General features: G+C 41.7%; 3 protein-coding genes across 12 annotated transcripts in view; 1 reads left to right on the top strand and 2 right to left on the bottom strand.

The window, feature by feature from the left end:
• LOC145964524 (LIM domain only protein 3) overlaps positions 1–16,665 on the bottom strand; it is a 111,767-nt gene extending 95,102 nt beyond the window's left edge. The window contains exon 1 of one of the 2 annotated variants that reach the window (XM_083087394.1): positions 16,603–16,665. In XM_083087394.1, coding sequence (XP_082943520.1) covers positions 16,603–16,627 — 25 coding nt within the window. In that variant the 5' untranslated portion in view covers positions 16,628–16,665. The remainder of the gene's footprint in view (positions 1–16,602) is intronic. The other variant, XM_083087393.1, reaches the window with a different exon arrangement.
• Positions 1–24,482, top strand: part of LOC145964525 (uncharacterized) — a 194,940-nt gene that overhangs the window by 112,830 nt on the left and 57,628 nt on the right. The window lies entirely within an intron of this gene.
• The window catches only part of LOC145964523 (LIM domain only protein 3), a 70,624-nt gene continuing 61,331 nt past the window's right edge, over positions 15,190–24,482 (bottom strand). For all 7 annotated transcript variants that reach the window (XM_083087391.1, XM_083087389.1, XM_083087387.1 and 4 more), the window contains 3 exons: positions 24,119–24,382; positions 18,068–18,308; positions 15,190–17,744 (listed from right to left, as the gene is read on the bottom strand). In XM_083087391.1, the coding sequence (XP_082943517.1) occupies positions 17,589–17,744; positions 18,068–18,308; positions 24,119–24,382 (661 nt within the window). In that variant the 3' untranslated portion in view covers positions 15,190–17,588. The remainder of the gene's footprint in view (positions 17,745–18,067; positions 18,309–24,118; positions 24,383–24,482) is intronic.

Here is a 24,482-nt window from a genome sequence, read left to right as displayed (position 1 = left end):
TCACGCAAATTCGAGAATCGCCATTTGAATCGTTGATCGAACGACGCTAGCGATAATTTAGCTGGAAATTTAGCGATTACCGATATTTGCAGCTGATAAAATGTGATATAATGTCGGCTGGCTGATAACGTAAATGGTTAATAAAGCATAACGAAGCGACGGGCGCTGCTTATTAAAGCTCGACGCTGAGTGCCGCCAATGAAACACGCACATGTTACTGATTCGAATTCAAATGTATGTAATTGCATGGAAAAATTATAGGATGTAATTAGCATAACAAAGTGATAATATATCAGTCAAGATATAGATGCGATGCTCTCTGAAACACGTCAAAAATAATCGAGTGATTATTATCATTTATAATCCTCTTTTACAAACTTCACATTAATATTTTCAAATCTCTCTCTCTTAATTTCTGCAACTACAAAAGTAACTGTAGTTGAATATCGATTAAATAAACAAACATTCGATAGAGATAAAATTATGCCAAGAGGCAAGAGATGAAGAGAAACATTTCTCGCGCATTTCTAAATAAATATCTTAAGGAAATGAGTAGAGCTCTACCGAAAAATACTGAAAATATAAATCCACTAATATATCGAGAGATCAACATTCGAACATGTGGTTCGATAAATCCTCATATATCAAGCCCAAAGCTAACGTCTTTGCTCTCCCACGCAACTGGTGCTTTTCTCTAGTTTGTGTTCGTGTAAAAAATTTCTTGTCTCTCGCTATTCGTTTCTTGTGCTTTTCATCGATTGTTTATTGGTTTAATTATTGAATTTTTAAACTAACTGCTCCTTTTTTTTTCTCTCTTTAATAGTTTGGACAAAAGTTATATTACATTAGAATGCATATACAAATATTAAATAATTATTAAATAATATACATATAATATTATTTAAAAAAATAATAATTATTAAATATATTTTATATAAACTTTTATGTAGAAAAAAATAGAATATTTAATGCATTTAATTTAATTTTAGCCGTATGAAAAGTGACTACCTGTCGTTATTAATTATAATAGAATTTTTTTCGCATTTATTCGAAGCTGTTAATTGTTTACGTATGTTATCATTTTTGTATTTACTAAAATGTGAAATATACGCGATTCCCCCTCGCGTATAGTACATGATCAACGCATTCGAGTTGGTTTGGGACGCGTCTAGGGTGGTGCAGGGTTAACGAGTGCATGGCGGCGTCCATTTTTTCTCGTAACAATAATTTGTCGTTATCAAATAACGATGCGATAACATACGTTTCGCTGCGCGAACCAGCTTTCGCGCCACCGATAAATGCCTCGACGAAATAAAATTTTACTGCCGAATAATATCCGCGCCAGAGTTTGTCGCTATTGAATTCCCCGATCGTTTTGTAACGCTCCTGCGATGCCGCTTATTCTGCTCTACGCGCCATTTTATACGCGGATTTCTACCATTCACACATGACTCTTCGTTTCTTTCCGGTTACTTCTTCACCTGTTCCCTTTCAAAAATAACATCTCGTTCTTTATTAGTTCTATTTGAGTAGGCTGATGGAGAGATTATAATAATATCAAAGGGTACTTGGTGAATTTAATTATATTAAACTGAATAAAAAAAATAGCAAATTGATTTGGATTAATTAAAATACATATTAATTTAAATATAATTGTGTATTGTAATATATATATAAAATAATAAAAAAGAACGTGAGAGAAAGTTAAAGTTTTACTGTACGAAACGCTTTGAGTGAGATTTCAAAATTTCTTAAATTAATCTTAAAGCTATAAATAAATATAAACAAAATATTTTTTATTGTAATAGTGCCACTAAAATTTTCTCTAGTTTGCTAACTACATCGTTGTTTATTCCTTTAGTTCGGTCATCTCAACTTCGTCTTTCCTCTCGCCTTCATAGATATTGTAGCGCAGAATCGGGCGCCTGGAATGGAGCAGCAGCGCGGAGAATAATGTTAATGAAATACAGATACCATCTCCACGTACAGGGAGCATCCGTCGCCAATGGCGAACTATTGTCACCGTGCATTCGAGTCCTCGACAGTCGTCGACATGGCTAACCGTGCATGTTCATGATTTTAAGAAACGCGTCGCTCCTTTTTGTACCGTCGCGTCACATCGACGATGTACTCGAGGTGGGAAATAACGGAGGGGAAACGGCGGAAATGGAGGAACCAAAGTCACACTCGTAGGACCGCGTACGGAGACAAGGTCAATAGTTTCGCCGACGCCCGATTTACGCTGGGGGAGTGTCTGCTAAATAACGTGTAAACCACCGCGGGCTCGATACGAAGGTTATGAACCTACCGCGTTCGCGATAAGGAATGCGCGATACTCTTGCTATGAACTATGAAGACCGCGCCGAAGGAACGGCATCCAATGGCGCGTGAGAGAGGAAAGCATTCGCGGAAATAATGCGATAGATTCGACTGCGGTGGCGGCGAAATCGTATACGTTCTTACAGTCGCAGTTTGTTCCGCCTCGAATTGCGTCTTTCGATAGACATAAGTTGAGGATAGAAAATTCCATTATCGATTGAACTCGATCATTTAAAACCATCGCCATCAGTGACAGGTATTGAATGATCATGTCACTTATGTTATGCCAATGACATTCCGCGAGGGGACGAAGACAAAAAGGAGGGAAACTCTATCCGCTTTGCGAGAAACACCCTCGATTCTACCGTCGCATCAATTATTAATGCAAAATTAGCATTTGCCATTACGCTTCTTCTGGGTAATAAACATCGAATCGCACGGCATCAACTCCGACAAGAAGGAGTCACAAACTCATTGACTGATTTTTTGCAAAGCAGCCTAATTAAAGGGTGCCCGATACAAAACGCTAATTAATGCACTCGCAAACCAAGTCCCATTAAAGAGAAGAAAGAGGGATAGGAATGTGGCGATGAAGGGGGAGAGAGTGGCCGAAGACCAGCAAGAGAGAAATCACTGGCGCACGCGGCTGCCGCTCGTAAAGCACGAGCGAAACGTCGCGACGCCCACGACGTTCCGTAAAGAGTCGTCGACATTTTGGGAACGGCCGGCGCGAGGGATGTAGGTAAGAGACAAGAGATAGGGATAGAGAGATTGTACAGGGTGTTCCTCAAACATTGTACCGCGGAAGAGAAAAAATTTCAGCGATGCAACATTAAAACTTTTTTATAATCAAGATTCGTTGTATAGCTCAATATTCAATTTTTTATCTACGATATATGAAAGATACTTTTGAATTTACATGACAAAAAAATAGAAATACATGAAATTTAAATTACCATGTCTATTAATTTTTATATTATAATCATTAATTAGAAATAATGAGTGTTATATATTAATAATGAGTAGCTTCAAGTGATAATTTCACTTGCTTTTACTGTGTAAACGTCTCAATTTTTATTATACAACATTAAAGAGTTGATTTTAAACAAATTATCTCAACATTTTACAAGATACATTGCATTATATGCAAAATGTATATCGTTACAAATTGGAGAGTTATATACAAGAACAATTTTTAATCGAACTTTCAAGATAAATTTTATTCAAAAATTCGTCAAGAGGAATTCAAGGGAGAATGCGCAATTTTACGGAACACCCCGTGGGTAAAGGAGAGAAAGGAGGAGAAGAGGAAAGGGGCTTAAAAGTTGAAGGCGGCCCACTCGGGGCGAACGAAAGCAGCCGGCAGGCAATTCCTAACGGGTGGAAAGATATGCAAATGCGCGCGAGGGAGACCGCGGGTAATGCCTGCCTACCTGGGCGCAATAATCATTAAAAACTAAAACGCGTGTTCCTATCCCTTCGCTCTCGCGCGAGAACCGAGCCAAACAGAGCTGAACAGAGAGGAGGGAAAGACAGAGCCGGGGCGCTCGTCGACGGAGGGACCAAACTTGGATCGAGCTTAGGAAGTTGAAGCTTTCGGAGGAAAGCTCCCAAGCGCAGGAGACCTGGCGTTAATTTCGCAGTCGTGCGCGTTGCGCGCTATATCGGGATAGGGTACCTCTGAGAATATCGTGCAGACAGATAGGTATGTACACATACATATATGTATCTGATAAAAGTGACGGATCGATCATAAATGCGGGTCTTTCAACGATTTTGACGCGTATAATGCAAGAATGTGAGAAGAGATAATAATCCGCAATGTTGTTCCACATCCTGAAACAATAATTAAAAATTAATTTAAAAGAAGTTGAGAAATTAAAAAATATATTAAAAGCCATTTATTTTAAGACAAATATATAAGTAGCGATGTACTTAATAAAGACATTTTGAAAAGCCGAGTATTGCTTATTAATGAAAAATGAATTAGATTTTAATGACATTCTAGCGATAAAAATTGAAGAAATGTTTTGAGAATTGTAACCCGTGAAATTTTTTCTAAGATCGTTAAATATAAACATATGTATGTCAAAGCTGATCTACTCACAATCGTAACCGCGTGATTCGAAATAGATGAGCTAAAGCTGAGTTAGCTCAATGGCGAAATTAATAGAGGCAAGAATACGCACTCTTCTATCTTCTAGTACTACGGAAGAACCATTAGCTCGATTAAATGATTAAGCGGTGCTGTTAACGATTTGACACTAATTAGATCAATGAAAAACAGGCAATATATATAGCAGAAAATAATGTAATTACCGATTCAGTTGACGAAATTTATACAAGTATAAATTTCTCTCTTCCAAATTTGTGTTTGCTGGCAAACCTACTTTCCGAGTATCCTTTTAAAGAAAAATGAGTCTCTATTAAGTATGCCGCTGGCCATAAGAAAGGGTTAAAGGCTCGGCGAAACTCACGCGAGCGAACGAGCCCAGAGTTTCAAGATCGAAACACAGGAACGCATTGGCCGAGGCATTAAAGCGGCTAGCTCCTGGGGAACTTCATTTAAGAGTCCTTGTTTATAAACTGAAACAGGACGCGGCGGAATATAATTCCGCTTCTAATTACCCGGAGTGCTTTGCTTCTTTCACGGAAACCGTCCCGCCTGCCGCCGGTCGTCCGACCGACCGGCAAAAGTTTCGTCCAACCGAAGAGGCCGAGGATAATGGAGAAATTCGATCGCGCGCTGGTTCAGATCGGACTACTGCAATGCGACCGGCTCCATAAGTAAAAACCTAATAAATAGCCGGAAGCAGAACGGAGACAGGAGCGCGAACCAGAGGATAAGAGAGAGTGAGAGTGAGAGAGAGAGAGAAAGAAGGGCGGATCGCGGAAGAAACGGAGAGGGCACGTAGGTAGGGTGAAGAGTCCCTGATAATTAAGACCGTTAAAGAGAAAACGAACAAGCGAGAGGCAGAGCGCGGCCGCTTTCTCGGTCGGCACGGTACATCCTTGCATCCTCGAGATAGCTAATTAATTTAATTACCGCCTTCACCAGATTTAGCTCCCGGCCTGCCCGCCACCCCACCGCACCGCACCGCGCTTGCCGTCCTCCGACCGACGATTCGCGTTTCACGGCTGCGGGATAACAATTCGCCCGAAACTCGCGCATCGCCAACCGCCAACCGGAATGATTCGACTCGGTAATGTCTATATTAGGTGTCCCAGTGCCGCCGAAAATTTATACGTTAATTAAAATTGCAGTGAACGAAACGTATTTTCAATTTTCATCTTCTTAGGCGAACCAAATTAATTTTTCCACGTAATTTGAAAGCAGATGTAGAAATCATTATTTCACGTGAAACTAATATAGAATAAATCTTTTTATTATAAATATAAGGTGTCCAGTTTAAAAGAAAAAGTCGAAACAAATTCATTTTTAAAAAATTCAGATTCTTTGTATTTTGTTTAGTATTTAATAAACATCTCAATTTTTTTTAAGAGATAAACTTGATCGTCTATAATTTTGAATGCATAAGAATCTCGAAATCGATTTTCATTATGTCACCGCGACACGTGACAAACCAAAAACGCAACCAAAGCGTCTGTAGACGTGATTGCTATTTCGTGTGAACGTCCATGGCGCGTATAGGGTCGTATAACGAGCCGTAACAACCTGGCAGGACCGGCCCGTTAAATTTAATGTTTATCGACGATAGCGACCATAAAATTTAATTAATCTAAAACTGATTATGAGCAGCGCTGGACGGAGGCAGAACGCTGATTCCATCGGCGGCGATCGGCCCATAAGCCCCCGCGGATGGCCGACCATAACCCTTCGAGTCCATTTTACTTCACTCCGCGGACCTGACACGGCACAGACGAGCTAATGCTTTGATCGGTTCGCTATCATCGGGAGGCCTATATCGGCTTAATCGATACGATCTTTGAACGATTCGCGACGATCCACGCGCGTTACATTTACATTTCGAAATGACTTAAAATTTGCATTCACGAAAATTGTCACGCACTACTCTTAATCTAAAAAAAGAGCGCGAATGACTTGCGCGCGGGGCGACAAGACAGATCAAATCAAATCGCCATCGTCTCGCCTCTTACTAATTCCGGAGAGCTACCAACCATAATGTCCCCAACGTGCTCCCCGGGGTGACATGAAAGCGTTCCCTTTAACGACGACGAATCGAGCCACAAGATAGGCGATAATCTTGCCGCGATTACGCTAAGGAGACCGAATAATTACGTGCGGGCAATTCGATTTTAGGTTTCGTCCCCTTGGCCACGATAAATATCCTTGGCATTTCGCATCTCGTCGTCGACTGATAAAATGAACCAAAGGCCAGCAATAGGAAGGTTCGCCATTCTAATCAATCCATGCAATTATTATTGAAATATAACTACATAATTTCATGATTTCAAAAAATATATTGTATGAAAGTTGGAATGCTTTTCAAAAAGACATAATTTCGATGATATTTAGTGAATTTATTAAAATAAGATTCTTATAATGTAATTTTTTCAAAGCTAAAAAATTTCTAGTTGTTATTTTATCATAGATTCGATCATTTTCTCGACAATGCGAGCGTGGTATTTCTCGCGACTAACTCTTTTACACGGAGCAAAAAATCTGGCGAAAACACCGACACGTAGCGAACGTTAAAATTAACGACACAGTAACAAAGTACTAGCGTAAGACTCGAGCCACGTGCTGATGCCGTACATGCAGTTTCATCAGGACTAGATTTCAAGTCCGACGTAAAGAACTGATGTAACTACCGAGTCGCTTCGCGGCAATCAAAATCAAATGTTTCGAAGTAGCCGGAGCCGCGAAGGTGAACGGAAAATCCACGAGTGTAGTAAGGACTCGAGTGAATAGACGCATCCGAATCGCGCAGTACTTCGAATCTGACGGGCTCGTAAGCCGTTTGCTCTTATCGCCCATCGTCCGTTAAGAGCCCTTAGGTACACCAGAGGGATACGCACGCTTCGCACAGGGCAGAGGAAACGAGGTATTCTAGGACCGTTAATGGCACAAACTCTGCAAGAAACGCCCGTCCGTGCAAATCAGCCATAGTTCGAAAGTCGAAGAGACGTCTCTGAAAATTATATTTTTCATAAGTTAATTTCGCGTAATAAAAATAGCCGAAATAAAAATAATTGTTGCAGTATTAACTTGCAAGTATGTCAATTGCAATATCCTTTCTGCGTAAAAAAAAAGAATAAATAAATTACAATTGAAGAAATCGCGGATATATATTTGCGATAAAGTCGTAGCGAAAAGATGGAGAAAAAAGCGAAAAAGATGGGAAATGCGGAGAAAATCGCGAAGCAGGTGACAGTGAAAAAGTTCGAGCGACCATTTGGATCGTAATACGCGGTAATGCTGGTACTTAGCGGAGTATAAATAAGCGTTAAATCCGTGCTTAGGAGCCTTAATCTCTATTTTTTTCTCGAGATGCCTGCTGGAATATATTATCACCCGAGGGACCTTATCGCGGACGGCGATAATGGCGCTAACGCGCGCATATATATGTACTTGAGTACATAGCGGCGGGATTTCTTAAAGGAGTAGGCAAGAAGCGGAGTCCTCTTGTGGGAAATCTCCCTTTTCTGTATCCATTTTATCGAGAGCCTAATACGAGAGCTTTCGTAAACAGTATTAATGTCTCGCCAGAGCATCCAGTATCATTCTTATTCTCCAATAGAGACCTATATTTTCTCTTTTAAAGAGATAATAATAATTCTGAAAAATTAGAAGCTATAACACATACAAAGTCACGGATGTGAATTTAGTAGAAATATAATACACATTCTCCATTTCAGAATTATATATAAAATTTACATAATTGATATATTTTTTCAAAAATATATTTTAATCGTAAACAAATTATTGCAAATCGCGTTAGTAAAGAGAATGAGATTATATTATATTTGTACCTAAGACTTGGCCATCGTCGGAGACGCGTTGTATACGCATAGATTTAAATTTGGTACGTGGCGCGAGTGGTGATTCGTTGGTTGGAAGGAACAGCGTCGGTTGCTAACGACCGTCGCCAGACCGGGGTTGTTAACTGCTGCTGGGTTCGGTTGTCCCCGGTGAATGTGGTGGCTCCTTCACGTGGGAGCTCGGTACCGCGGGAGGAGTGGGTGAGAGGGTGGAAAAGAGCCACCACCGTCGGAGATGGCGGGTAGGGAATGGCTAAGCTATTCGGAACAATGTCTTGTTAGGCGGTTTGCTTTGAGGTAATCGCCAGGAAGACCCCGGCAGTCGTTAGACTTTCCCTCGCGGACCTGTTTGTTTCGCGGATAATTGCCCACCGATACTCGACTCTGGTCCCTCGTAAAATCCATGAACGGTCTTCTCGTTCCCCTCTCGCGTCTTCGTGGGGCAGGAAGAACAACCACGGATAGACGGAGTTTAGGGAGAGAACGAAAGACGCGAATTACCGTTCACTTATAGACAATAAAATCCGCGGCGGAAAGTTAGAACGATTTTCGTGCCATAATACAATTATCTAGTGAAATAGAAAAATTTAATTTCCGAAACACGTTTGAAGAAAAAAGGAAAAGAGGAATTTTTCAAAAAATCGTGGGAGCAATTCTCTTTATATTTTTTCAATGTTTAGATATTAATATTATTCAATGTCTGCTAAGTATGTTGAAGAGTTTTCAATGTAAAAAGTAAGATAAGAAAACCTGAATGGCTCGATTTTACTTTCATGGAATCACTTTCGTTACAAAAGAATCGCATTCGAGAGTAGAAAACTTCTAAGTGGTTAAGGCCTAAAAACCCGTATTAACGCGTTACGATATCGAATGCATAATGTTAGGGAAGTCGACGGGTTTCGAAAACTTTCGTCGAGAGACTATTACGAGGCGGCATAAATATTCGACTACGAGACTTCGACGCTTAAGTGGCGAAGCAGTTAGCACCGTCGAGACTATTAATACGCATCGGTAGATCGTTAGTCCGTATTCCCGAAGGTAATATTCTTAGTTTGTCTCGTCGGTCCATATCCTCGCGCGTTAGATTCTCCGCGGCATCCACCACCGAACAGTTATGCTCGCTTCGGTAAAGCTCCTAGTCTGCGAATTGTACTCGGTAATACGATAAATGAGACTTTGGAACTTTGAAATAAGGAAGTTTAGCATTCTTAATATTCTGCTTACGCATGCTTTTCCGACCGACATGGATAATTCTATTCAAAGATGTAAACGAACGATAAAATCTTCACTCTCGATTAATTCTGCCATTTTGTTCATTTTCTCCGCATTCGTTTATTATTAAATTCGTTTAAATAAGTTCACAAAAACGTTAACAGCATATTTTTAGTTTAATATACTTTTGTCTTTTTTATATAAAAAAATAACTATTTAACTAATAAAATAATGAAATTTAAAAAGAACAAGATCGTATTTTAAAAATGAAAATGAATCGAATGGAATCTAATAGAAGAGTATATTTAATTCTATTTTAATAATTATTTTTTATTTATTATAATATGTTTATTTATATATCGAGAGGGAGAGAGAGAGAATTTAAAATGATGGATTTTTGATAAGGCTAATTTATAAAATCGCTAACTCACACAAATTTATTGCGCGAAATATCCATTTCCGGATCTTTTACGATAGAATCGAGGCAATTTGTACAACACGACTAATATAGTATAACGAAAATGTTGGCCAATTACAATATACATTTATAGGCTTACGATCGAAGCTCGCATAATTATAATTTTCTACGAGCGCGCGGAAATCCGGCAAACGGAATATTACAAGCATCGAGCTTGTAGTTCGAACTTCATCACTGATTTATGTAACCGCGGTTATATAACGATGCCATTATATCGGACATAGAAACGCATCGTTGCTGCATTGATTATCAGGAAATAGTATGCAACGATTTAATATGTACATCGTTCAATCAGCCTCTCTCGCGCGCGGCAATTATTTCCACATTATTCTACATCGTATATCCCGTTGTATTCTAAGTCTGCATATATATATATATATATATATATATATATATATATATATATATATATATATACATGGCGATATACGAATACCGAGCCGATGGAATAACTATATATAGCACGGCCATAATCGATATAAACATATATATATAACAACATGTTTATTAACCCTTTGATGTATTATCAATTTTCACCTTATATGATAGTTCTACGCAATACAATTTAGAATAATTACCGATATATGTGCTCATATTATTCCAAATTACAATGAAGCGATATCTGTAAAACTGCAGATCAATATGTTCAAAATAATACGTTTGGCACAAACTACGGTTTTAAGTGGGCGATTTCAGGCTCTTGCGTTATTTTCTCCACCCTTCGGAAAAGTTGAAAACAAGCATTAAATTGCAAAGTTATCCGAGTCGCGCGTCGATCGATCTTGGCGATGTGTTCCCGAAATAAAATCTCGCTCGCGTCACGAGCATCGAGGTGGACGAAATCAGGACGCCAGGAAAAACCGAGAGATTTTTCCGTAAATAATTTGGCGGCGCAGGCGCCAGACGCCGCGAAAGATAGCTGATACCCTGAAAAGGCGAGAGAGGATCCAGATCGGAGATCGTGCCTCTGTAATATAAGGGAGCGCGAGGGAGAAGGACGACGACAGACGGCCATTAATAAAGCGCGAAATCCAATGGTCATGCGCCAATCAGCGGCCGTGACAGTAGCCACGACGTAACAAGTATTTCCCATCAGCGCATTCCGCATGCAAGGATCACTATTCCGGATCGCAAAACGAGCTCTTTTACGTTGATTAGCGACGATGTGTGCGCGGTTCGTTCTTCCAATCTCGTAAGCGGATTACGTGGACTGAATGGCAATAATTAATGTTGAATTTGGAACCGAGACAATTGTTGTATTTAATATATTTGTATTGTAAAATATTGTATTTTTTTGTATACATATACTTACATGATGCAAACTCATCCTGCGGATTTTTAACTATTATATAATTTTTTAATTAATTTTATTAGCGTAAATTTAATAATAAAATGAAGAGTATAATTTCGTCATCTCTATTTCTTCTCCTGAAAAATTCTATATGCTGAATGAGTTTTTAATGTTTAATCGTTGATTAAACATGTTTCTATTATTTTCAATAAGAAAAAATCTATTCTAAATAAATCGCTTAAAGAATTTATAATAAAAATAATAATAAATAATTCAATATTTAATAAAGTTTGCATTTTTCCAATATCTTTCTTTGCCCATAGGATGATAAAATAACATACTATTTTTAAAGAATCAAAACACATACTTTTTACTTTTGGGAGCATTCATCTATATAAATAGATGTAACAGTTTGCGACATAATTAGAATATCGCAGATCTATTGACTTAAACACATCTTGTGAAACAACATTCGTGCTCGACTCGTTAAGAAAAGATAATAGATATCTCGAAATGAAAATAATAACCCTCGCGGAATCTCTTTTCCGAAATTCCCTTCATAAACTTCGCTATTCTCCTCTCTATCTTCGTATCGTTATTCACTACTACCCTTCCCTCTCAGTACCCCTCAGTTTCTCCCCACGTGCGACGCACGCGTGTGCACACACGTGACAATACAACGACACACCCTAAATATCGAGAAAGTAGATTTCCCGTGCCTTGATATGATTAATGCTCCACTCCCGAGAGATAAAAAGTGAGCGAAGGAAAAGATGAGGGATGGGAGGAAAACGGCGAAGCGCGAACGAGGGGGATGGCCAAGGAAGTAGGGTAGAAAGAGCAAACAACGGGAAAACAGAAGAGGAGATCGCGACAAAAGATTATATGAAACGAGAAATATGGAGAAATAATTTATATCAGAAATAAAAAATCATCAATTTTAAGATGAACCGAGATTCTTTATTTAATAAGTATATATAATATACACGCGTGTGCAATTTTTCTTGGAAATTCCCTAATCGTGCAGAATCTAATTCTTCGCGTATCTATAACGTTCTTTAAATCCATCTCCGAGGATGAGGAATGAGGCGGGAATGAAAAAATATCAAAGAGGAACGAAGGAAGGAAAAGTAAGGAGAAAGGGGAGAAAGAGAAGAAACATCTTGGTGGTTACGAGGGCGCGAAGAGGGAAGGACGCGACGAAGGAAAAAGTGCAAGAGTGTGGTAGGAGGGAAACCGTTTGCGGGGCTGCTGGTGGTCGGCCGTCCGTACACTGCAAATCCCCGTCAACCGCATTCAATTACGATGTTATCGCGAATACAGATGACGGTTATTTCCTTCGGTACACCCTATACATAACGCGCGGCCCTACCAAGCCGTCGCTCGAACCAAGGGCCGTAAGGTTGTTGTGTGTATACGGTGTACTAACGACTAGACCGTGTGATTGTTTCAGAATGTTTCAGGACATGCGGCGGCGACTCCTAAACATGAAGTTCGATTCTCACCGATGATATCAAGCGATTTCCTCTCTCTGTCACGTGGATATTTATCTCAATTAAAATCATTAATCTGCCTTTCTTATTGAAAAAACTTTAACGTCCAGACTAAAAAGGGTCTTGCGGTATTTTATTTTAGAAAAAATTCGTTCGTAAAAAAACTTGATTTAAAATTTACTTACTTGAAAGTCTTGATGTGCAATTTTTAAATTCTCTCTCTCTCTCACACACACACACACACTGGATGTAACCTAAATACTTTTAATAATAAAATTCTAATAAACTCTTTTATGATATTATACTAGCAAATTATAGAATTATAAATATTTTTTTCTACTTTGCATTCGTTTTATATCTTCTGATTTAAATTTTTGAAACTTTTTCGGTTTCGTAATTATCGCGTTATTTCGTCAATATATTTTGAAATAACATTTTTGATTCGATAAATTTGATTCAAAAGTTAATCCAATCCGATGTTATAACTACTTTATGTTTTTTAAGCGATAAGATTTAAAATACGACTATTAATTATGACCAGAATCTTGTTTGCCATTCGACCGAGAAGAATGTACGGTTCATAACCGATACACTCTCGTCTAAATTTGGTTTCAATCGTGCTTCTAAGAAAAATGTCTATAAATTCTCGCGCGAGATACTCAAAATGTCCCTCTTCATTATATCTGCATCGTGCTCGAAATCACGGACGTTCCTAGCATGAGAATGTCGATACGAGAGGAACGTCAGCAGAGATGCCTTGAACAGGCAAAAAATGGACGAAGTAGATTAATTGGAGCTCTCCCTTTCTCTCTCTCTCTCTCTCCCTCGTTACCTCCGAAACATGTGTGTGTTAGAAAGAAACAGGCAGGGAAAAGAGGAATGAGATCAGAGAGAAGGAAGAGGGGAGTAGAGGGACAAAGGCGGCGGAACGGCAGGATGGCCCGGGGGCGAGCTTTTTGCCGAACACATAATGCATAGCGAAGGATGACACCCTTATCTCATGATCTTTAATTCCGTGAGCCGCCGCGAGGGGGTTACCGCCACGTTGTCATTTGTCGGTTGCACTGCGACGGTATCGGGGGTGGATGAGGAAGGAGAGGGCAGGAAAGGAACGGCAGGGAGAGGACGGGCCCGCCGGTCGGGCGGATAAAACCGCCACCGCTGTTAACATCGCCGTCGGATACGAGGGGGGTTGGAAATTGCCTTGGCTGATTTCATTTCGAGCCAGATTATTTTAAGGGGTTCCGTTCTCCCTTTCGCTCCTTGGTCCCTCCCCCGCTCGCGCCACTACCGTTCCTGCCTGACGTGATTAATGCGACTCTGGACGCGGACGCTGACGGTGGTGGTGGCGATAGTGGTAGTGGTAGTGGCGGTTGGAGGGTCGAGATGACGAGTCGCGGCTACTCGCGCGACGTCGAATTAATTCGCCCGAGCACGCACCGGAAGCGAGCTGAAATTGTTAACCCCTTCCGGTCCGAACGCATTATAAAAAGGTGGAGGATATTATTTTTGATAATATCTTCGCCGGTGAAATACGGATTAAAGTAGCGTAGAGGTACGAATTAAAACGACTTCTTATATAAGAATTGATTAAACTGGGGCTTAACGCTATCTTCGGACCACATCGCGTAATTTATTACGGCGTAAAGTTTATTAACCCAGAAGTGTGATTTTTAACTGGAAAGAATCAATAATGTTACGTGCTCGATGTAATTACACCGTGTTTCTCTCTTTAATCGCGCAACCAGCGAAATTTATCAACTAAGCTTTGAGCGAGTTTAATCGCAATGCATCTTATTAGATTGAGCGATAGGTTTTTCATAGAGAACAACGAAAATAATGGCGATCAATTTACGAGCCGTTCGGAGCGCACATAAAAGTGAAACAATCCATCGAGCGAAACGACCTACATAACGCAATCGCGGCGGCATAAGTTTCCAGTTATGGCTCTCGGAGCCGCGCGGCGATTTCGGAGGCGCGTATCCGCGAGTTTTAAGGAGTTCCACGTCCCATTATAAAGTCTTCACCGCGCGTAATAGCATTCGGCTCCGCAGGCTGGCGAGCATTAGGGAAATCGCGTTTCCACCCTCCTCGTATTAGCTCGACGCCACGCGAGCCGTCATCCTTCCCCTCCTGTTCTTTTTATCCCCCTGGTATGCGTTGAATGGTCCTCTCGATCGGATCGGCGAACTTTCGCGCGCGGGCGACTTACCTCGATTTCGGCTTTCTTGGCATGGTAGAAAGGTGGACGGCGGGGGTGTTCAAATGGGAAGAGGAGCGAAGAAGGAATCGAAACATGGAGAGCGATGTCGAAGAGAGACGTCCCGGACGTCGCGTAGGATCTGCCGTGGGATATTATATTCGTCGACTTAAAGTCGCGCAACGCGAATCCTCTTGGCTGGAAATGAAAAACACTCTTGGAATACACCAGGTTGTATTTATAAGAATGTTATATTTTCTCGGTAGTAATGGGAGTGTCCCTCCCCTTCCGTAAAGAGGGAGAAACCGTCGTTAATATATTAATAGAATCCTAGGTAAGAGTGATATTATATACAGATGAATAAAAAATGGGAAAGAGTCGTTCCCTGTTCTCTCTGTCCTACATGGGAGATAATGTTCATTTCGCTCGGCTCGATCGTCTCACCTCTCTCCCTTCGCCATGTCGCGGGATCTTTGTACTAGCGATACGACAGAGTCGTCGGGCGCCTCGATCCGTTGCTCTGCTCGACAAGTTTTACAAGTGTTCCATGTAAACTAAATTACGCGCACTTTTTCTCAATTTTCGCATATGTACGTCCGTTGCACGTCATATCAACGGACATGATTACCGATAGGCTTCGTTCGAATTCAGAATCGGCGTCGCGCCGACCATTTTAATTATGCAACCGTAATTATTATAATCCTGTCTCTAGAATGAAATAATGATTGAGCCATAACAAGATCTATAAGATAAAAAAGTGTTATTGTGTGTGTAACGCCAGACGAGAAAAGTGATGGTAGTGTTATAGTTATTTTCGCCGGCGCGCGATATTGATGCAACCGGCCGGAAACGAGAGAAAGCCCGGATATACGCGGGAATGAGAGACGGATCGGTATTTCCGGCGTCGCGGGAAATTGCTCACAGTTAATAGCGTTACGAGTTCACGGTTAATAATGTCGCGGCAACCAATGTGGTAAGAGCGTTTCCGTCGATCTCCTTCCTGCTCCTATGCGATTACGAGTGTATTCCGAATGTATGGCGTTTGGTATAGATAAATAAGCGCCGTCTGTATTTTTGGCATTAAAGCGTTAAAGCTAAATGAGACTAAGCCCCTCGCTCTCTTATCCGGCGGGAATTCGCGACTCTCGGCCCAGTCGCGGAATATTTAAAAGTCTCAATGTCATAAATTACTTTGAATTTATTTTGATAAACTTTTAAACTCGTGGAAATTATGAAAACATTAATTATGACATTAATAAAATATTTAAAAATAATTTTTTGCAATTTGCCGAGGTCTCTGAAAATTCTACGTTTTCGCGAAAACTTGCCGGACGAAGCCTACGGAAAATAATTCGTTATGACGCACGTCGGGCTGTCTCGAACTGAATTTTTCCGCGGCGCTTGTTCTCCGAGGGGTTCTTAACCTAACGTTTTTAATTAATCTTTGGTATCAGCTGTTGCGAATCGATCTCGCTTGCGATGCAATATGTAATAGAAATTTCATGAGATTAGTAAGCCTTACGAAAAATAATTTAATCGGATCAATACTACGCGATGAAAATTTAATATAAATTTCGATACGATATATTAAATGTTTGAGATCTTTCTTCCAATTTCGCGAAATATGAAATGATTATTATCTTACTTCTCCTTTCCCTTTGGCTGCGCATTTTCGGCCTGCTGTAAAACGGGAGATCGTAGGATGGATAGTATGGCACGTGTTACAGAACCCCTCGCGTCCTCTTCGCTAAAAGTTCTCTCCTTTGAATCGACGCTCTACGTCCTTATGGATGGACGATGGCGATATCACGAGCGGGATAAGAGTCATCTCGGTGGACCTGCGTATACTGGTAATTGTTTCGTCTTCTCTCACACACTCTCGCGGAGTCGGATACGACACAGATATATTTACAGACGACTCCGCCGTTCACGCACACGTAAATTTTCGTACTCGCACAGAATCACACATTCTCTCCCATCTCTTGTCGCTAGAAATATATCTTACACGAATCATCTAATTTATTTTTACGTGTCGGATGTCGTATCGTATCGTATCGTATTTTACAAGACGTGTACATGCATCAACAGACGACACAAAAGTCCAAGAGACGCCTGAAAGATGTCTAGAGAATTTCACGACGTCATTTAAACGCTTGCATTGTCCGTGTATTCGTATATTCAGTGTATACAAGTATGTATGTGTACGTGTGTGTGTTTCTCTCAGTAAATACAGTATATCGAGCTCCAGCTCGTATCTCGCGCGCGCGCGTATCCTACTGTATTAATATATCTTCCGTTAAATTTGTTCATTTTTCACGATCACAGTGATTCCAATCTCCAATCCCGTCACTTTGTCCACGAAACCTCGGATTTCCACTTCGAGTTCGTCCGACCCTCTCGCGACTTTCCCCTCCTCTTGGTTCTGTCTACGTCCCAGTTTTACATCTCGTTCTTTCAGTCCCTCCAAACCTTTTCATCCCAACATTCTCAACGACGTAACGTATGCTTCCTTCGCATCTCTTGCTGTTGGAATCCTCGATTATATTCCACGAGCGAGGAGAAATTACTCTCGCGTCGGTTTTAATAACCGCTGAGACACCTGAGCTTCTTCAGAGGCGGCGAAGCCTCGTTTCAGCTGGTCGGCGCCTGCATAGACATCGGGGGTGGCTTCACGGGTCCGAGGGCGGGTCCGGACAGACCGTTGTTGTTCATGTCACCCGGCGCCCTCGGCCCGCCGACCCCTATAGTCGTCCCGTTCACCGTTGGCGTGCCGCCTGACATTTGACCCTGAAGTCATAAAAGGCCCGAAAGGCGTGAGACGTCGCTTTCGTATCGCGACATCTTCGCGAGTGTCGATTTGACAATATTGAGAAAGTGAATTAGAAATTATAAAGAAATTATTAAAAATTATAAGGAAGCGGTTTATCACAATTATATCGTAATTATTAAAATTGTATAATTACAACTATTAAGATTATAATTAACAATTGAATGAAAAATGAAGTATTTAAATATTATAATAATTATCGATTTTTTTTATTTATGTTGGTACCGGACTTATTTCTGAATTCGTTGTCGAACAGACTCGTTCACATAGTTTGTTAACTTACGTTGGGCACATGATTGTGCTGAGCCACCGACTGTCCCAGACCTTGATGAGCCTGGAGCGGATTGTGTCCCGGATGCATGTTCTGACCCGGAGGTGTCGGTGTAGGAGGGAGTTGCCTTTTGATGTATGCTAATGAGGCAGGTGATTGTATCGCCATATTAGCGAACGCTAGCCTCTCCTCGTAATCGTACTCGCAGAGAATTTTATTCTCGCACAAGTAAAACCGATCGCCCACACAAAACCTGCAAGCAAAAAGGAGAAACACGCTATGTTGTCGGCCATAGAAATCCATCCCCGATTCACATTTCCCCCAATGTAAATTATCAAGTGTTTGTTTTCTATCAATCATACAACGAACAATTATAAATAATTATGCAAAAAATTAACTTTTCTCTTGGAATTAATAAAAAGATCGCATATGTTAATTTGTTGCTCTCGAAGGACTCAAAGGGAGATTAAAAAACAACGCGATTAAATTAAGGCACAATCTGTCCTGTTTTGATCTCATGTTTTAATCCAATCGATCCTAATGCCGAGTGAAAGAAAAGAAAGAGAAGACTCGGCGAGGGGTGGATGACAAGGGCAAGGGGATCGGAAAAGGAGTTTCGCTGGATAACGAGCATATCGTAACGCATCGAACAAATAATTATTATCGGAGCCTCTGTCCGCGAGAACGACCACGTATCCGCTTTGATCCCGGCTAGGAAATACGAGAGCGAAATACGAGAGCACGGTGGCTGCGGCGGCGCCGCGTTGGGTCTGGCTCGGGGTAGATACTCTCATAATCGCACGGCAAATAGAATTATCGCGTTGCTGCGCGTGGCCGTTGCTGGCAGCAAGCGCGCGGCTTATACCGGGGTTTCGCTCGTTTCCCCCATTATACGCGTCGTCTGCTAAATGACGCCACACTCCAATCGGATACCTACCCTCTCCTCTTCTCGCTCGTACCCTTCTTTCTCTCTCTCTTTTTCTCTATATATATATCTAACAGTTCTATTGAATTTTTAATCTAGATTTATCTAACTTAAATTGCTCGGCATGCATTAAGTTATACGATAAGTATATCGTGTTATTTAAGATATATATGATATTAAGATATATAAAATATATATGTTATATAAGATATATCGAGAAATATTTATTTCATTTCAAACTGTAATAGCCGTGTGACGGCTTTAATTAGCCGAGATTCTGTTCCCGACAAAGAATATCGCATCACATAAACAGACGCGTTTCACATATCAAAATGCGATATGTCGGAACGAAATAAAAAAATAACTGAGAAGATTTTACAGCGAAGGCAAATTAAACCGATTAATTAAAGTAATGTTCGTCGTTATCGTTAATTGATATGCTTACGACCTTTTATCATACGCGCGCGATATAATCGACGAAAGCGTATTTATATTTCACCATTAGTCATTTCCCATTAATCCTCGAGGCGATTCGCGGAGCGAAGCGCGGAGGAAGAAGAAGAAGAGGGGTGGAGGAGGCGTGAAAAAAAAATTAATATCCGGCGGGCGGACTCCAATGTTCGACGGCTTAAACGAAAATAATCCTTGTAACGCTTTGGAATATCTTTTTCGGCCGCCTGGCTAGAGGCAGATATACCGCTCGTAATTGCGCGGGCAATAGAATTATCGCGTTGCACGAGCGCAGTCATTCCGGGCCTTCCATTATGCGCGCGCGAATAATGCCGCGCAAAGCCCGATCCTTTCCCGCGAAAACGGCGCAAATGTCTGCCGTGGAATGATATCGGCGCGCATGCTGTGTGTCTCCGTAATTTTCCCCTCCGGGTAATTTTTATACGGACGACCTGTGGCCAGCTTGAAAATCAGTGAGACATCAAGCAACGTCATACGCGGGACGGATATTCTATTCGGGTCGGGTGGAGGAACTAATTGAACGGATAGCCTTGGTTACATATCGACATTATTAAAACAAGTAACGCTGGCACGACATTAATTACGATGTCTCTCACAAGTACCTCGTTATCTCTATACGAGATTAATTGATAATTATAGACATTTATTTAGTTATAATAATAAAGCGGAAAGTTTATTGTAAATTATATGAAAATCACCAGAGAATCGCGGAAATTTATTTGAAATAGAAATTATATAATTAGTAATAGCGGAATATAAAAATAATGTCGCAGAAATATACTACAAGGCTTCCATTTTTCATCGAGCATGAAGGAGAAATATTTTTATCCACCGTCACGATCGAAATATTAAAATCGTGCCGGGTAAAGGCTCTTTTTACAAAGTTTTAATTCCCATTGTATTAAAGCTCATCCGTGTAACGCTCGCGCGAGAGCCAACTCATAAACGCTTAAAATTTGATTTATCTCTCGTTCTGCGCTCATCGCAATGAGAACAAATTCGCCTCCGCCTACGAACGCTTTATTATACAGCGCGAGCGCGTCCAGTACGCCCACACCTACGTAATTGGCGCAATTCCGTAAGTGTTTCCATTCAATTTTCTTTTTATTACGTGCCTGCCAGAGCCGCCCTTCCTCTCTCCCTCTGCGCTGCGTCGTACGCATACCAGCACGCGTCGTCGGGATATATCACGTTGTTTACGGCCCTTCTGACACGTTTCACGGCACCCGGGAGTCCGCGATGCGCTGCAATTTCTTCGTCGTTTAAATGCAAGAGAAGTATCACCGATCGGCAGATAGCCTTGTACTTGTCAGCAAAACGGAAAACTTGCGTCTATCTTTCAGATCTGTAAAGTTTCGTCAAATCAGAATTCCAGCAGGATACTAGATTTCCATTTTGCGTAAAATATTAAACGACATTTCTCTCATAATCTCTGCTGACCGCAGTCCCTACGATGCGATCATCTTAAATCGACTCCGCACTTAGCTGATTGTGAGAAACATCAACTGATTGAGATTGGTGAACCATTTGCGTGGAAGATGGTTCGAGGGAGGAAGGAAGGATGAAGGGAACGGATAAAAGTCGTGCGAGAGAATGACTTTCAGGTCTGCATGGAAAATTTCAATCTGGACGGCGCTCAGAAAACGCGGTTGAATCTTTAACGAGGGTAGTCCGGCTACAGGACAATGCGCGACAGGGAGAAATCGAGAGACACGGAGGATAGAGGGGACGGTACCGACGCGAGGAAACGGAAGCGAAAGCGAGGACAACGTCCGGCGCGGTTCGACGAGACGAGGTGCAAAGGCGGAAAGGAGCCACTGCGATTCAATAAATGATAGCGTCGTGGTGGCAATGCGTGACCCCGTTAGAGAGGCACTTTACGGGCCGCTTCGCCGGCGCGACCGTATCCTTCAAAGAGTAATACCGTCTCTCTACGCGAGCTTCGGCGTATCAAAGTTTCAGTGGCTCCGCCATCGTTGCGCGTCTCGGTGCCCGGGACACGATACGCCAGTTTCTCAGATGAAATCTTTATTCGACGCACCTCTGCCCCCCCCCTCGCCGCGGTGTAAATTTGCGAAAATTGCGGGTCAAGAGTATTGCTTGTTTAAAGATGCATATGCGAGTGATCGTGATGTTTTCGAAACGGATAAGCACGATATATATATATATATATGATCAGATATATTGTAAATGCTAATAATATTTTGTATGATATTGTTTCGAAGCAGTCGCGTCTGAATAAAAAAATTTCACATCATTTGTAATTTCGCCGAGAGCTTCGATCCTACGGGATATCAAATCCAAGTCGCAGGGGCGAAAGTTTAATCGAGTAGTCATTATGTTTAACCGGATTCGACGGAAGCAAAGAAATCGTGGGGAGTAGATACGCGCTTGCGCTAGGGCACATGCACGAGTGTATGCGTATATTCGTGTGCATCGAGGGCGAGAGAAAGAGAAAAAGGGAGAAGGTAGGACGAGCGAGCGAAAGAGAAAGAGAAAGAGCTAATTGCATCGGTAAATCATCCTCTAACCGGGAGGGTGGGAGCCTAGTCGCCGCCACTGGCACAACCCTTTATTCTGTGTTATTACAGTCTAAAGTTACCCCGTGTAATTGTTGCTGTTTAATTGCAAACTCTAAGTCGCCTCGTTACAGGACGCGCAGCGCTGCGAGTAATTGCCCTCTTCAAATTTACCTACCTGCTTTTTAGCGGCACGATCAAGGGGCAGGCGGCAAGGGGGGATGTTCGCGCACCGAATATTCCGCATCAGGCATATTTTATCGCGAGCGCGCGCTTTAATTGCGCCCGTGCATCATCCGCGACACGCAACGCAATTGTTACAACAAATATAATGGCCGAGCCGAGTGCAGCTGTCTCAATTTGCTTCTTCGCCATTCGTTTCCAGCCTCGAAACGGAGTCGGCGATTCGTCACTCGCGTCTTTAAGCGCGATTCTTCCCGAAAGGATCGACGAGACATCCATCCCGGATGTTCGGGATTCGGTTTTGATCCTCACGCGCGACACGTTCGCCATCCCTCGTGTCTCTCACCCCTCGCTTTCAGCGCGAGTCGCGCGAGCGAGGCGCATTGTCGAAGATAGACAATGCAGGACGATAAAAACGTAAAATTGATGCTCTTTTGTTCACATTGTTTGAGATGCTGCGCAACGTTTGCTGCACGCCTGGACGAGCCATTGCTATTGGCTTGAAACATCCTTCACCTCCGGTTCCTCTATCATCCCCCAGCCTCTCTCTCTTTCACTATTCTCCGCCGATAGAGCGGCTACCACCGACTCTCTATCTCCTGAACGTTGTTACCCCCGAAACGAGTCACTTCGCTCGTAAGCTAGCATTGTAACCGCTTCAGCGATTTTGTGCTCTCGTTTGTACTTTCCTCGCTATTGAATCGCGACAGGAGTCGCTGCTACTCTGTCGTTGCCACATATTGTTTACTACATCGTACCGCGGCCCGAAGATAATTAAAACGATCCAGAAAAGAATAACGGATGATAACGCGTGGCTTTGACAGACGGTTAATCTTACTACATTCGTATCTTATGTAACACATATAACAATTCGTAATAACTTAGATATATATCGATGTCCTACCGCGAGAATAATCTCGATCGAACGCGAGAATATCACCGATACTTGGATATTACATCACTGATCTTAAAAGACGGAATATATGAAATATGAAAAGGGAAAGCCTTTATCTTTGCAGCAAGTCCTCTATAAGAATATATATGCATTGTGTCAAGAAACTTATAAAACTTGCGTATGTTATGTTAAGAGAGATTTAAAAGAAATAGATATATTTATAAGAAAAATAAAAAGCATACAAAAATTTGAATCTATATTTTCATCTCCCATCAATCAGTTTGCCGTTCGGCAACCGCAAAGATGGAAATGGCAAATCTCGCTTTAGAACCGAGGGATTGCAAAAATATAATACATAAAGATGGATGCGAGGAATGAATTAATAAGAGGAAGCAGATGGCATATCGCGCCTTTCGGCGGATTGAGAACCGAGATCGTGGGATGCGCGAGAGCGTGTATGCCGCGGGATTTCACGATAAAGTCGGACCGGAGAATGGCAGCGCGAGCGAAAGAAGAAGAGGTCATGGCGCGGAAAGCGCAGGGTGATTTCCCAGCTGACCTGTAAAGCAACCTTCTCCCCTTCCCCTCTCCAATGGGCTCTGTCTCACTCCATGGCCGTTTCTTACCCTCTCCTTGTGTCCACGCGGGAAAGATGCATCGCCGTGAAAGCCGTGAACGGCGGAAAATAAAGCACGGAAAGAAAGAGAGAGAAAGCGCAGAAGAAGAAGGGGCAGGAACGCGGTAGCAAATTTACTGATTCGAATTCTCTAGCTTCTACCATTTTACGCGCGCGTAGTAATTTTTAATAATTAATGAGCCGTTCGTTTTTAATAATTGATGAACCAATTTTTTATTTCCGTTTTGAGACTATCTCTATATCTTGGATAGAGTATAAGTCTTTCTATAATTCGTACGATCACAAACAAGTCTATTCTTTGCCGTTGCATCTTTGTGTATGCTTTGCATACTTAAAATGATGCAATGGTAGATTTACGCGGTTTAAATAGAAAAAAGTGCGAAAATAGATATCTGATTAAAAAAAATAGGTCTGATAATTCGCACGCACTCACCGATGAGTACACTGTTGACAGGCGAAACAGTCCAGATGATAGACGTTCGTCCTGGCCCTCATAACCATCTCGAATGCTGGTATTTGCTTGTTACATGCCGCGCAGCATCCCGTGCTCCCGAAGAGCCTGAGGTAGTCCCTCTTACAGAGGATAAGATTAGCTTTGGTGTAGAGGGTAGAGCCGACTTCTCCTAACCTACAGTCGCAGCAGCTGCACTTGAGGCAGTCCTCGTGCCAGTAGGAGTCCAGAGCCTTGAGGAGGTACCTGAAGAACCGACAATATCACTGCAGCTTTCGTTCTTACCGGCCGTTAAGCCTTGGAAATTTCTCTTTTATCTCGATATCTAATATATATATTTTTTTTC

This window comes from Camponotus vicinus, unplaced genomic scaffold, assembly GCF_025532165.1.
Source record: "Camponotus vicinus isolate PSW18456_S1 unplaced genomic scaffold, iyCamVici1.0 SCAF_13, whole genome shotgun sequence".
Taxonomy (NCBI): Eukaryota; Metazoa; Arthropoda; class Insecta; order Hymenoptera; family Formicidae; genus Camponotus; species Camponotus vicinus.
This window is presented reverse-complemented; position numbering and strand designations above follow the sequence as displayed.